A 15,574-nucleotide genomic window follows, 5' to 3' on the forward strand; every position below is an offset into this window, starting at 1 on the left:
TGATCCCGTCAGATCAAACGCTAAAAAAGTACAAGTATTGTCCTCCTTTGCCCTCCAGTACAAGGATTCGGATTTCAACTAAATTTAAATGAACTCAAATTTGTAAGTAGCTGTCGTAAGTTATTACATCATCATTTTTTTTATGAATTGAATTTTATTTTTGATGTAGAAACATTCATTTACATGTCAAAATTACTGCAGTAACTGAATATAATACTGCAATATTACTGTAGGCATTCACTACAATAAATATGTATGGTTATCAAAAAGATCTTGCTAAATGATTGCATATATTATACAGGTAAATTAAAGTAAACAATAATTGCAGTGGAATAATTTTAACACGATCCACAAATATTGTTGAAATTACATAACAATTTTCTATGAACATGTATTAAATTTTAAGTAACATTTTGAATTCTGGTATTGGATTGGCTAGGACCCTTACCATTTTTAGCAGATATGATAGTACTAAAGTAATTTGATAGCATTATGTTTAAATGAACAATAGACCAAGTCTATCCAACAGGCGCTTTCTCCGTGAGTTAAGTTCCGTATAGCGCCACCTTGATTGTACAGTGGAAAAAGCATTGGGTCTTTTTTTTATAATTTAAATAAATTAAATTAAATTAAATTAAGTAATTAAAACCATAAAGATAATATCTCTGTCAGCGTCACCCCCCTAAAACCTGTCAGAATTGTGTGTATTATTCTACGCATCCTACCCTACATTTCTATAATGCTAAGAAGAGTACTGATGGTTGAATATTGAATATTTCAAAGTTCAATGGACGCAGTTGTTCACATGCGTCATTAAAATAATATTAATCAGTGGGATTTGGATTGCATTATACTAAAAGCCTCATCTATGATATCTATAATCAACAACCCAGGTTTAAATATTACAGTAAATGGGTTTTCATTTTAAAAGGTTAGAAAAGTTCACATCACGTTTTGGTAGTTATGTGGTATTCACTTTTTTTTAAATAAACATAAGTAATGTAAAGATACCATTAAAGGCCAGGTGCGGGCAACAAATTTCTATTGATCATACAATCCATACCAATAATCATCGACTATAGTTTCCCCTATGTTTCATAATTTTTGGGATTTCATTTGTGCTACAGGAGCTTGTTGAAAATAAGCACTTTCTTATCAGTGGGGGGTAGTTCAAATTACACAGTAAAATCTCTATTTTTTTGTACACAAATTTTGTAAATAGAGAGACATTTGAAAAAGCTATGAAAACTAAACGGTGTGGTAAAAAATGTTATCGGATGACTAAATATAGGTAATATAACTTGAATTTTACATTTCTGGTATTTTTATTCAACTTCAACAAAATTATCCACCGTATATCCACCATCTTTTTTCACCTTCTAGGAAGTCACCAGATATGTTATTACATTAGGTTAACTACCTAACTACTGAAAAAAAGTCTTCCTGGTTTTTATGGCAGAATATTGCCAAATTTTGTATTTCACCATTAAGGGAAATTCATGTTTTTTGTCTTGATTTCTGTTACAAATATTTAATTTATGTACAATTAACCAGATATTATATTTAAAATTCATGCCTGTACCTGAGCTTTAAAGCCAATTATTTTTTAAATAAAATTCGGTCAACATAAAAAAACAACAAAAGAACCTAAAATAAAGAAATATTTGGGATAAAAAAAATCTCTTAAAAATATGAAGCATATTTGTTATGTTTTCTGAATATTTCTGCTTTTAAATCAACCTAACCTAATTTCTTCTTTGCAAACCGCATTATGTACATTGATTGAGTAGGAATTTGAATATTAAATTTGTTTTAATCAAATCTGTACTCAAATGAATGCCATTGTTTTTGGTCGAAACAATCAAAGCAGCGGTTACCACACAATGTTTTTTACCACCCTTTGTACTACCCAATACAATAGATTTTCATTTTAGGTATATAATAATCATGGTGAAATAATTTTTTTTAAACTTATTTCTGTATTTTATAATGCCTCACTCAAAAGACATGCTGAAAACTATATTGATAAAGCTTCGACTACACTATTGTGTGATGTGCCCAAATATGGTAGTAATATATGCCTAAATATGGTCGTGCTATGACATCATCATGTCCATACAGTATATGGGCAGATCACATTTTTTTCACATAAAGGTTTATAGTGTAGATGGAGCTTTAGAACAAATAAAGATGTTTCTCTTCTTTCTTTTTTTTAAAGACAATCTAAGACTGAGAAAAAAATTAGCATACTGTAGATTACTTAACAACATACTGTTCTGCCCACATTTATTATGTAAAAAGTATATGGATGTGGGGTTGGACAAAATGAGGTCAAAGTTGAAATAGGTCAATGATGTCATCATCTTTAAGAGGGACACAGAGTAAGTTAGTCATAAGGCAAATATGATATATAAACACGTTAATGGGTTTCTAGTGAAATTAATTGCTTGTGAAGAAGATGTTGGCAAACATTTGTGAAATTGAGATTCGTTGACCTTTAACAGATTTTAGCTTCTTTGTAAACATAAGCTGTGCGTGAAGACGTTCCTGATTATAGAACAGATGCATACGGTGTAGTTTTAAGCTCTGTCTACACTATCAAACTTTATGTGAAAAAAATGTGATGTGTCCATATGGACATGATGATGTCATATCACTACCATATTGGGGTATATTACTACCTGGTGATATCTTAACACCTTACGCTCTGTCTACACTATCAAACTAGTTTGACAAAAAAAGGTGTGATGTGACCAAATATGGTAGTGATATGCATAAATATGGTAGTGATACAGGTATGATATCATATGGCCACATCACACTTTTTTGCCACAGAAAGATACAGTAGTGTAGGCAGAGCTTTAGACTTTTTTTGTTTAGTTACCTTAAACAGTTGTTTATTATCATCACAATATTTTCTTGACTGATGTTTCTTATGTGTAAATATTGTTCTTTGTTTACATTTATTTATAAATATTGACATTGTCAAGGTGCATTATGGAATGTAGGGATGTGAAGATACTGTACACTTGTACCAAGGAAGTTCAACCACCCAATGAAATAAAAAGTAGTATTCTTCAACAGTATCCCTTGACTGAACAACAAAAATTAGCAAAACAAAAACAAAGGATTTAATGAAATTATCCCCTCATGGGATCTGTTCTTTTTATTGTTACACAAATTCATTACAAAGACAAAAGGACTAAATCAACTTTTGTCTAAACAAAGAGAATTGATACTCATGAAATCCAGTGTATTTATAGACCTTTAAAATTTTACTTTTATTGCTCTCTCTCTCTCTCTCGAATTTCGCAAAAAAACTTTGACATGTTTCATTGACACTCAATTTGGCCTTTTCCAGTGAAGCTGCTTGGAAGATTGACCTTTGACATTGTGAACATTTAATGTTATTATATGGTTCAATCACCTATGCTGAGAATTTGTGACTTAAACTGTTAATTTGAAATTTACACCTTTGAGTTTATTTTAGTAGATGACAGACTACTGATGTAGTGTACAGTATGTGATGATTTTAAAGGCATTTAAAAACATACTGTACATTGAATGCAGTTTGAGAAAGTGTCCCCTGGACAGGGGTATCCAAAATATACTATATTTGTAACAGTTTATTTTGTCTTTTTATAAGTGAATTCTTTTTTTTTTCATTTTTGGTGTTCTGCAAAAGTGAATAAGTGTATTAAAACTACAAAATAGCATGTTTAAAATGTGATCTTTATTCTTCATGTTTAGGAGACAAAGCTTGTTTTAAAAGTTCCATTTTAAAAAAAATTATTTTAAAGAAACAAAATCTACGTGCATGTAATCCTGCTGTAAATTATCACATAATTATAATAATATAACAATATTCAATAACATTAACAATAATAATAAGTAGTAGTTTTTTTAACAGACGAAAACCAGACAGGAAAAAAACTGTTTTAATTAAAAATCTTAAAATTGGATGACAGCCAAAAAAAAGTCTAAACTTTTTTTTTGTCGTGTTAACTACAAGAATGATTTTCTTTAAATTAATTTTTCTTTTAATTACAATTTTTTAATGAAGTTTTACATCTAAATTTAAATTTAAAAAGAACAACTTATCAAGGGAGAATTAGCATTAATGAAATTCTCACAATAACCAAACAAGACATGGCGACACAATGCAATATTGCTAACTATGCGCAACGCCGCGGTATTAATGTATACGGGCGTTTATATTTTGAAATTTTAAATTGTTGTACACACATACGTGTATAAATTCTAAGCTATACATTTGTGACACAGTTTGTAGCAACATAGACAGTTTAATCTTTCTAATAAATTTAAGTGTTGCCATGGGAAATTAACTTTAAGGAGTACATATGAATCCTAAAGAATTATATTTTATGAAGATAAAAAAAACATTATAAAATGTAGGACAGAGTCTGTTAATACAGAATGCAAATACAACTACTTTTCTTGAAAGCGATTCTATTTATTATTACTACTATAGATTTGAACATTTTACTGTGATTGTGGCGAACATTTATTTTACTTGATAAAACATTGTTTCTTTTTTTTATTTGCGTTTAATATTTTTTATTCTTTTATTTCATTTTGTTTGGCTAATGAAAAGATGAGTACAGTAAATGGATATTTTGAGTTTCACGTAGAGTAATTTTATTTTTTGTTTTATTGTCACTAGTAGTATTGGACATCCTCACTAAAACATTGTTTCTGTTTAAATTCATTTGTGTTCTTTTTATTCTTATATTATTCGATTTCATTTGGCTAATGAAAAGATGTGCACAGCATTTGTTTATACAATTTTAAATGTTATTGTTACCCCACTATTAGACCGAGAAGACTATATAAGGAAGTGCTTCCAGCATCTTTTATAGAAGACAATAACTACTATGTCCATTAAGTTATATGTCTTGATGTTTAATTTTAATTTCAAATGTAAATAGGTTGGGTAATCATCAGGAATAGTCCTGAACAGGGAGATGAGCGCCCCTGCCCCCCGATGAGTTTCGGGATCTCTTTGAACCGGAGGGAGAGTACCCGTCAAGGTCCCTACCAAGGGCTACAGGTCCCAGGTTTTTAGTTGTTTTTAAAATTAATTAGTGTTCCATGACCTTCTCATCAAAATTAACGTCTCTCATTGTTGTGCTATGTCAACATAATGTCAATGACGGCGAAATGTCCCCAATAATGGGGATAGCTATGCAAACAAGTAAGTAAGTAACTATACAAAATGGACATTCTGTGCATCACATAGAGTAATTCTATTTTTTACTTTTTTGGCAGTTAGTGGTATTGGACACCTTCACTAATAAAACATTGTTTTTTTTTCATTTGGATAATACTTTGTTCTTTTATTCCATTTCATTTGGCTAATGAAAAGAGTTGTGCACAACATTTTTGTATACCACTTTTAAATGTTATTGTTATCACACTTTATCAAAATGGACATTTTGTGTTTCACATACAGTAACTATATTTTTACTATATTAGCAGTGGCATTGGGTGTAATGTGCTGTGTCAGGAGTGGGCAGGAACACCCTCTCTTTTTCCCCATTTTCAATTGCAACAATATAAAAGTAATAACAGTTTTGCATAGTGAAAATGATCTTGTTAGGTGTACTACAAACTATCTGTACGATATTCAAATCTCTTTACTAAATTTAAATTGTAGCTCTCTTCTCGGAGTTAGGCTAATGTCGGTTTATCCAGGTAAGCTAGGCACGAAATAGACTAGTGTGATTTTCCATTTTGTATTGTTTGTTGTATATTGTATTTATTCTGAAAAAAAAATGATTAATCCATCAATATTCATTAATACTTTTTATTTTTCATACTATTATTAATTATTAAGAGCTGTTTAGAATTTTTAATTGATGTGATTTTATTTACTCAATCTGCACAAAGGTATAATAACCTTAAAATCACTATACTCTATATTTATAAAACTATCATAGTATTATCTACAGTAGCATTCAGTAGTGATTATTTCAGTTAATACAAAAGAACAGAACTTCACAGTGGAATCAGGTAAACAATTAAGAATTACAGTATAAATGAAGTGAACAAGTCAATCCTGAACAAAGGCAAGTTACAAACGACTAAACACAGCTGCCTGGAATGATTGGCAGAAACTTGTTGAAATTCATCCAATAACACCTGCTTATTTATTACTTATTACTCTACAATATGAGGATGAATTTAAATAATATTGTTTTCAATTATATTAGTTTATTTAAAGATATATTGTCCCCCTTTTGTAATTTTTTGTTGAATATGTCATTTTAAAGTCACATAATTAGTTTTTCACTAATATTTACCTGAAAAAATGTAATTTAAAGCAAAAAATACTTAAATTGTCTGTCAGACAATGAGTTTTTGGTTAAAATTAACCATTTATTTTGTCTTTTTATACGTGAAATAATAAAGTAAATAATATCTTCATTTTTTGGGGGGACAATACATCTTTAATTGACAAAATATTTTCACTTTTTTTAAAAATCTGCCTGCCCTTTTTACAACAAAATTATATCGAGTACATCAACAATGTACAGTATTATAGCAAATCTGATGACCATTTTAGAGTAACAATCTTGTAGTGCGCCCTCATGTTACTGATCAACACTGATGTTCTGTACATTTTCTGAAGTTACAATTATTCTATTTTAAGGTAAATCATTTCGTATTCAAGAACTATTTCTTGAATAAACAAATTGATTATTGGTGCAAAATATACTGCTGGATAAAAATATTTAATTCCAGAATTTGCGGTCCATAATTTTATATCGACGATAATTTCTTGAGTACATGGACTGTACCAAGTTTATTTCAAACACTAAAGAATAGTATTTTCTGTTATAAAATAAATCTACCTCAAATCCTATTATTCATAATTTTGTTGATGGTCATTGTTAAAGATGTATTGTCCCCCTGAAAAAATAATTCTTAAAAAATTTTTTGTTGAATATTGCATTTTAATGTAACATAATAGTTATCCACTTTGACCAAAAATTGGATCGAAAAAAAATGTATTTAACTGAAAAAATATAATTTAAAGCAAAAAATGGTCAAATTGGCTGCCAGCCAATGGATTTTTGGTGGAATTTTAACATTTTTTTTGGTCATTTTATAAGTGAAAACGTGATTTTTTTTTCGTTTTTTTTTTCTATTGAAGTGATGAACTTTATTAAAACTACAAAATAACATATTCAAAGTCTGATTTAATTAATCTTCATTTTTTATGTTTTTGGGGGACAATACATATTTAATTAAATATTATTACAATTCCAGCATAACAATATAATTTATCAACTACTGTAGCTAATTAATAATTATGAGGTCAAGGTTCAGTCAATGAGTGCACTTTATTTTCAGTTAATGAACTTTGAGCCTGGTTGTAGCACCTGTTTTAATAAATAAATATTATACAAAAAAACTCATACAAACAGTGGCATGAAATAACTTTAATAAATAAAATACATTGAGAAAAGTTGTTTTAATAAATAAACCTTACTTTTTACAAACCTATAAAATGAGACTAATTTTTTTCTATTTTTAATTTTTTTTAATTTAGTTATCAATTAATAATTAATATTTTAACAACTGAACTAATTATATTATAGATATAATGAAATAATACAACAGGTATACAGTAGGAAAATGAACATTCAAGGCAATAATTACTAAAATACTGGACAGAAATTACTGCAAAAATGCAAAACTATGAAAAGCAATCACAAACAAAAAATGTTGTTTGAATTTAATAAATGAAACCAAGATCATTGCTTAAAACAGCTATACAGTAGAACCTGTGTTTTACGTTCCCTTGATTTTACGTACGCTTAAAATAACCGATGACGTCATCATTTTCTTACATTGAGGGCGCAATTTAACAACAACAAAGCACACAAAGCCACAATCATGGCTGTGTGAGGAATTCTCTGCTGTGTGTGGGACAAGCTACGCACGTGCATTCCCCCTAAAGCAGACTGTTTTTAATATTGATAGAAAACAATTATATTTTACACTTTATTTAAACATCGCACAGCCTGTACTGTACTTTTCTAGTTAGGCCTCACATCTTGCTAGGCCTGCTAGCTTGGCCTGAATAGTGTCTAGGCAAGGCCTAGCTAGTGACCACCTCTGCATACTGTAGGCAAACACGGCTAGCTACGATCTCTACGTATTTGGGGTCAATTTAAGGTCAACCTTGATTTTACGAATCCTTTGTTTTACGTACGCCTTTCAGTCCGTACGTAAAATGAAGGTTCTACTGTATATAATTTAATGTTGTACTTCGACATAAATCAATGAAACAAACGTTGATCTGGTATTATGAGGACAGGACTGTCAATGCTGTAATCCTTAAAATTATGGAGGGCAGCAGAGTATCTTATCTCTACGCTCGCGCTAACCGCTCGCCAATTCGCCAATGGCGACTGGAGTCTCCATTTGGCGAAAATAATTATTGCCTCGTTCGCCAAATTGGCGAAAATACATTTCCAAGCCTAGGCCTAGGCCTAGCCTGGTCGGCGTGACTTCTATGGGAGCGAGAATTTGCCACACTTCAGTACTTTCTGACTCGGGTACACTTTTTACCACCACAGCATTTTATGTAACGACGTCACGATCGCCGTGTTCATTTTTTTAGTTCTGTCTGTTTAAACATGCGCAGAGCGTGCCTCGATGACGTTTTAATGACACACAGTTAATGTGATTGGTTCGTGGCCGGTCGTCGTCGACGTGATGATGAGCGAATAAAAGGGAAGTCCCTATTCTTCGACGTAGAAAATGGACTTCAAGAAGAAAATGTAAACAGAAACATGTGGACGAATACTTCCGTAAACGAGGCTGTTCTGTTATTTAAAAAGGGGAATTTTAAATTTAACAAAGTAATTACCTCAATAGTATAATGTTAACATGTTTAATTTTCTTTCCCTTTCGATTATTCTAACCGAAAGTTGCGCTTTAAATTGAATAGCTAAGAAACAACGTATACTACAACGGCAACCCTGGCCAAAGCGCGTTTCGGCCGCCTACATAGAATGGGTTACGGCCGCTGCATAGCAAATTCAAAGCTTCTTAAATTTCTGCGGTACATTTCTTCCTAACGTACTTGTTTTATATAATAATAGATTGATAAATATTCCACTTATTAAATAATTTAATAAATCGGTAAAGTTGACGTTTCGAAGCAAATATTCCATGATGAGAGGCGACATTTTTCGACATGCCTCGTGTGCGGCGAAGACTAGTTCAGAAAATGGAACAGTCCACTGCGGGGGTTATCCAATCATTAATTAACGCGCTAATACATGCATACCATGCACATTGCCTGGGCGACGGTAATTTAGTAATAAGCGGAGAACTGAATCCCCCGTAAGGAAAATGGTAATCACTGATATTTATGGTAGGGATTATTTTTTTCAGTGGTTGGTCTTGTTGGTTTCTTCGCACCAGGTCCACGCAAAGTCAAATAAAACGATGTGGTTTATCAAACAGAAATATAAATTAGCTTTAATTCAATACTAAATTAGCCAGATTTTGATAATGAGAAAGACTCAAAAATTGAATTTTTATCGTTAAAATTGACATATGAGGCGGATGTACATAATAATAATAACCGATTTACATATCAAAATAACATGCAACAAAAATTACTCCACCACCTATTATGGACCTCGTGCGATCGGGTGCGAAAATGGGTAGGTGTTTTCCAAAGTTATTTTTAGCGCGCAGATTTCGGCTCGCATGCTTTTGTACCTCATTTTTAAATCGCGTTTTCTATTAAAATATTTAATAAACATAGATTAAAAATATATAAAAATAATCCCTTAAACAAGATCTTTCCAGGCATATAATTTTTATTCTCATGGGTACATAAGAAATACTGTAGTATATTTTTAACTTCAAAGACACGTCACTTTTTGAAATTTCACGAACGTGTTAAAATCGCGGTAACGAAAATCAGCTTCATTGGGATACCTAATAATAATATAAATGTAAAAGAAGTAAAATAACAAACAAATACATGCATTATTTATTTAATAAACATTTTTGCGAATTTTTATGTTTTTTTAAATTTGGCTAAAGGATTTTCAATTTGGCTAATGTTTTTCAAAACCTTTCGCCATTTTGGCGAACGAAAATTTGACCTTAGCGCGAGCGTAGTATCTTATAATACATAATTAAGTACATCAGAATTAATTAACTAGGGGCCTATGGTCAATTCCACTTGGAACATTTTATTTGTAAGACATTAACTTTTAAATATATAGCATTTTTATATACTTAGGTATACTTAATACTGTGGTAGGGAAAGAGAAAAAATATTGATACTAATCTAAACCGTCTCTATGATGATGGATATCATTTAAATCATACTTTAAATAAGATTATAAGTAATATATTTTTTAATATTCATTAACAATAAAATATATATTGTAAATTATGGGCATACGGTTTATCGTAAATAGTGTGCGTGATGCACGATGGTAAGGATTTGGGAGCAAACATCTTGACTCGATTGTATGTACGTACATGATTTATTATTTGTACGTCGTGACGTTTGCTAACCCTTCTCATTATGCATTGTGTAGAGACATTCCTTGCGAAATCAAGCTATTTGCGATAAACCTGGTCCTTATTCTATATAATTAGGCCTATTTATATTATTAATATTATGTATGTCCACAACAAATATGACAACTCATTTCTGGCTACTCCACCCAGTAGTTAAGATATCTGGGATCTCCCTACTTTGTCTTAGGTTCTCCTATTTTGCAATAGTTTTGTTATAGTGAAAAGATGCTATATCAGGTAAAAGTACAAATTTAGGCTATCAATACCTTGTTCCTCAAAATCCAGGCAAGTTAAAAAGAAAATGACTGCAGACGATGACGATATGGGAAAGAACGAAGGCCTGAGTTTATTTGTATTTTTTGCGCAAACAATATTTTTACAAACTTTACAACATATAGACATTAGAAACAAACATTATACATCATTTCGGACATAGAACTTACCAATAAGCCAACGTAATGTATGTTTAATTGGTTTTTATTTGCAGAAAACATCAAAAACCGGCTGCGGAAAACACACTGTCCAGCATGACATTTGTGTACGATTGTTTGTGTTTATTTACTTTTTAAAAAAGAGGGCGCAATAGCATATTAAAGAAACATCAGAGGAGGGGGGATAGATACAGCAGTGTACTGCAGTACGTTGAACTTATTAAAGCTCCTTCCAATTTTAGGTCATTATTTTATTTACATCTCTCTTGTTATACATTTCGTCCAATCTTCATCAACATTGTTGTTATTATTATTGTTGTATGAGATAATCATAGAAATTAAATTACAAAGAGCAGGCAGCAGTTTTCTGTATTATTTATGTTAATAACACAATAAAAAAATCCACATTTTTGTATAAATAGTGTTTATTTATAAAATGTATAGCAAATAAGTCACATTATAAAAATAAATAATATTGACACTGTTCTATTTTCATGGTTTTTCAGCAAGGAAAATTGGCGATTTAAACGTTTTCATTGAGAATGTCCTGTGATGCTCATTAGAATTCTAGCATTTTATCAAGTCTTGTGCAATGACAAAGGTTCTTATTCAGATTGTCATTCCAAAATTAGATTAAAGTTGACTATATAAATATATATACAGTACTCAGATCATAACATTAAAATATCTTTTACAAAATCTGGGTGAAAGCACTCGATTTGAAAAATTAGCTTGGCAAGTTTTTGTCCTATTTTGCGTGTAATAGACATCTGTTATACTGCTTTGTCGTTGTATGGGAAGTGTATATGGTCTTTAAATCTATAAAGAAAAGAAAAAAAGTATTCTGTTAAAAGAAACAGTTTATGTTGGTGTATCACTATCATCCTCTTGATCGTCTTAGTTACCAACATCATCATCACCATATATCACAAGATGACATGATCATCATCACTATCATCACATGATCACCACTATCATCGCATGATCATCCCCAGTATCATCACATGATCATCACCACTACCATCACATGATCATCATCATCACTATCATTGCATGATCATCACCACAATCATCGCATGATCATCACCACAATCATCGCATGATCATCACCACTATCATCGCATGATCATCACCACTATCATCACATGATCATCACCAATATCATCACAGGATAATCACCACTATCGTCACATGATCATCACCAACACCACCACATGATCATCTCTACTATCATCACATGATCATCACTACCATCACATGATCAGACATCACCACTATCATAACATGATCATCGCCACCATCACATGATCATCATCACATGACCATCACATGATCATCATCACATGATCATCACCACCATCACATGATCATCATCACCATCACATAATCATCATTTGCATCACATGATCATCACCATCACCTATGTAAAAGTAAGATTTTATAGCATACTTGTGTTGGTCAAGGAGACGATAATTTATGTTTAGCGATGCTACTTCTTCCATTTCCTCTTTTGACAGATTAAAATCAAACACCTGAAAGTTCTCCAGTATATGTTTGTGGTTTGTGCTCTTTGGTATAACGACGACGACAAGTTGAAGTTCATAGCGCAACACGACTTGGAATGGGGTCTTCTTATGTTTCAAGGCGATTCTTGTGATTATCGGATTTTCATTTAATGCTACTGGTTTCGGTGTCTTGACGCTATAAAAAAAAGTTTAGAATGTTTAATGTAATTTAAATGATTATTCTTCATCTTATAAAAAGAACACTAAGAACACAATAGATTACCCCAATTTACATAACAGGACAAATGGACAAAATATCATTTAAATATCTCAGAAGTGTAAAAATGGTTTGGTTGACCAAATCTTACGACAATGATACTTACTGTGGCTGGCCTCCCCTAGCCAGAGGAGAGTATGCGGTGACCACAATGTTCCGCTGTTTACAAAACTGTAAATAATCTGATTGCGATAGGTATGGATGTAGCTCAATTTGAACGACGGCAAGTGGATGGCGGGCAATGGCTAAGATACGCTCAAGTTGCTCGATGTTGAAATTTGAGACACCGATTGACTTTACTAGGCCTGCGTCTACAAGTTTTTCCATTTCCTGAAAAACAATCGATGAAAGTCGGTGATGATCGTTTGATGATAGAGGTGATGATCGTTTGATGATAGAGGTGATGATCATGTGATGATAGTGGTGATGATAATGTGATGATAGTGGAGATGATCACGTGATGATGATCATGTGATGACAGTGGTGATGATCATGTGATAATAGTGGTGATGATAGTGGTGATGATCATAAGATGATCATGTGATGATAGTGGTGAGGATTATGTGATGATAGTGGTGAGGATTATGTGATGATGATCATGTGATGATAGTGGTGATGATCATGTGATGATGATCATGTGATAATAGTGGTGATGATCATGTGAATGATAGTGGTGATGATCATGTGATGATAGTGGTGATGATCATGTGATGATAGTGGTGATGATGGTGGTGATGATGGTGGTAATGATCATGTGATGATGATCATGTGATGATCATGGTGATATGTGGTGATAATCATGTGATGATAAGTGGTGATAATCATGTGATGATAAGTGGTGGTGATCATGTGATGATAAGTGGTGGTGATCATGTGATGATGATCATGTGATGATGATCATGTGATGAAGCTCATGAATATTTATCATGTTTATGCATATTCATACCTTCCATGTGTCCACGTAATCGGTTTCATCAAAATATGGGCTATAGTCTTCAGCATCTGGATAATGTTGCCTAGGATTGTTAGAAAACTGGGGGAAAAATAAAATATTTAAAGATGTATTCAATCGCGTACAATCAGGAACTTCTCTTGTTTTTGTCAAGGGTGCATAGTGATTACCTTTCTTAGCCCTGTTGTACAATGCATTAAGTACAGGTCAATGTAATCTAAATCTAGTTCCTTCAATGATCGGTCAAACGCATTTCTAACTTCATCCCGACTAAAGAAATTTCTCCACAACTAGAAAAATATAAAAAACCATATTTCCACAGTATTTTTCTTGTAAAATTTGAAGTATTGCAAAGTTAACATTGTAATGTACTGTTATAACCATAGATATTTATAATTTTAACAACTTCATTATCAATAATTCTTATAGCTTTCACACACTATCATGCTTTGTGATTGGATGCAACTGAATGAGGCAATTGCTATAATCGGCTGGTCGCAATTATTAATATGAATTATTAATTTTTATATTCTTCACTATGGTATCCTTACTTTGGTAACAATAAACAAATCTTGGCGAGTCACTGTACCATCTTTTATCTTATCTTTAACAGCACAGCCTACTTCAGCTTCACTGTTATACATCCAAGCAGTGTCGATGTGCCGGTATCCTAGGTCTATACCGGTCCTCACTGCTGCTGCTACCTCTCCATGGCCACCTTTAGACACATACTATATATTATAATAGACAAAATCAAACATTAAATGAGTAGGCTTTTAATGTTACTGAATCGAAGGGTTGAATGGGTCATACTAATCCACGACTGGTATAATAAATATTATAACATTGAAATGTATTGTGATATTTTATAGATTTGTAATGTATACAAAAGCTGAAGACCGCCCTGTGTGATAAGCAATGTGTCTTGCTGATGCATTATAAAATATATATATAACGAATGAGAAGTAAAATATTTGAACTTATTTTAACTTGTTTCTGGAAAGAAAAAAATATATATAAGTTAAATTTACTGCAAGAGCATGTTAGTAACATGGGATTGATATCATATAATTTCATAAAACCCTACCTGGCCGTACGGGGCGTAGATTAGTATGACTGGGACGAATCGTCCTGCTGCTCTGACTGAGCCACAACACACTGCTGTATCACCTACCGGTCTAGCTTTGGCAAGGCCTAGGCCTAAGCTCAGCTTCACATCACTTCTACAATGTCTAAAAAGCAGTGGATTTCATTTATGGAGTAATTTAATCAATGGTCAACTTTACCTGGTTTTCAACGAAAGTACCAATTCCTATAGTTGGTATTCTTATTCCAGTTGAAAGAGTAAGGAACTTATCAACTGAATGTTTCTCTTGCATTGTTTATTTTAGACTAGAGGTCGAGGAGAAAAATATAAAAAAATACCGTGCGTATACGTTTGCTTGTAACACTTCCTGAGTTAAACGTCAACAACAATGTAAAACGCGTCAACGCTCACTTAAAAATATTTTTTTGTATAGTCAGGTTCTCTGATACAGTACGGTATATTTTTATACATCTAGGCCTAGTATGTTATATCTGTTAGATGAAAATCTTTTTATTCTTTCATATTTCAATGAAAAGAAAACTTTTGTTTCCATTACAATCTTTTAGATCTGGCAGGAAACAAACAAATTTAACGCAGATATTTAAAAATTGAATATTAAGTTAAAATATAGGCCTAATAAATATAAACATCATTGTGAAAAAAGAAGAACGGTCATTACCAGGGAATACTGAATTACGTAATTTCACTCTTGATCCCAGGTCATAGGCCTACTAAGAA

General features: G+C 31.9%; 2 protein-coding genes across 3 annotated transcripts in view; both read right to left on the bottom strand.

The window, feature by feature from the left end:
* The window catches only part of LOC140056572 (TOX high mobility group box family member 3-like), a 65,610-nt gene extending 54,498 nt beyond the window's left edge, over positions 1-11,112 (bottom strand). For both annotated transcript variants that reach the window (XM_072101995.1, XM_072101994.1), the window contains exon 1: positions 11,028-11,112. The gene's annotated coding sequence lies outside the window, so the exon portion shown is untranslated. The remainder of the gene's footprint in view (positions 1-11,027) is intronic.
* Positions 11,113-11,441: 329 nt separating this feature from the next.
* Positions 11,442-15,171, bottom strand: LOC140056464 (aldo-keto reductase family 1 member B7-like). Its single transcript, XM_072101833.1, has 7 exons — positions 15,036-15,171; positions 14,301-14,480; positions 13,920-14,039; positions 13,744-13,830; positions 12,904-13,127; positions 12,465-12,716; positions 11,442-11,834 (listed from the first exon to the last, which is right to left on the bottom strand). The coding sequence occupies exons 1-7, from the start codon at positions 15,126-15,128 to the stop codon at positions 11,789-11,791; spliced, it is 1,002 nt and encodes a 333-aa protein (XP_071957934.1). The 5' UTR covers positions 15,129-15,171; the 3' UTR covers positions 11,442-11,788.
* Positions 15,172-15,574: the final 403 nt, after the last annotated feature.

This window comes from Antedon mediterranea, chromosome 8 (assembly GCF_964355755.1).
Source record: "Antedon mediterranea chromosome 8, ecAntMedi1.1, whole genome shotgun sequence".
NCBI classification, from domain to species: Eukaryota; Metazoa; Echinodermata; class Crinoidea; order Comatulida; family Antedonidae; genus Antedon; species Antedon mediterranea.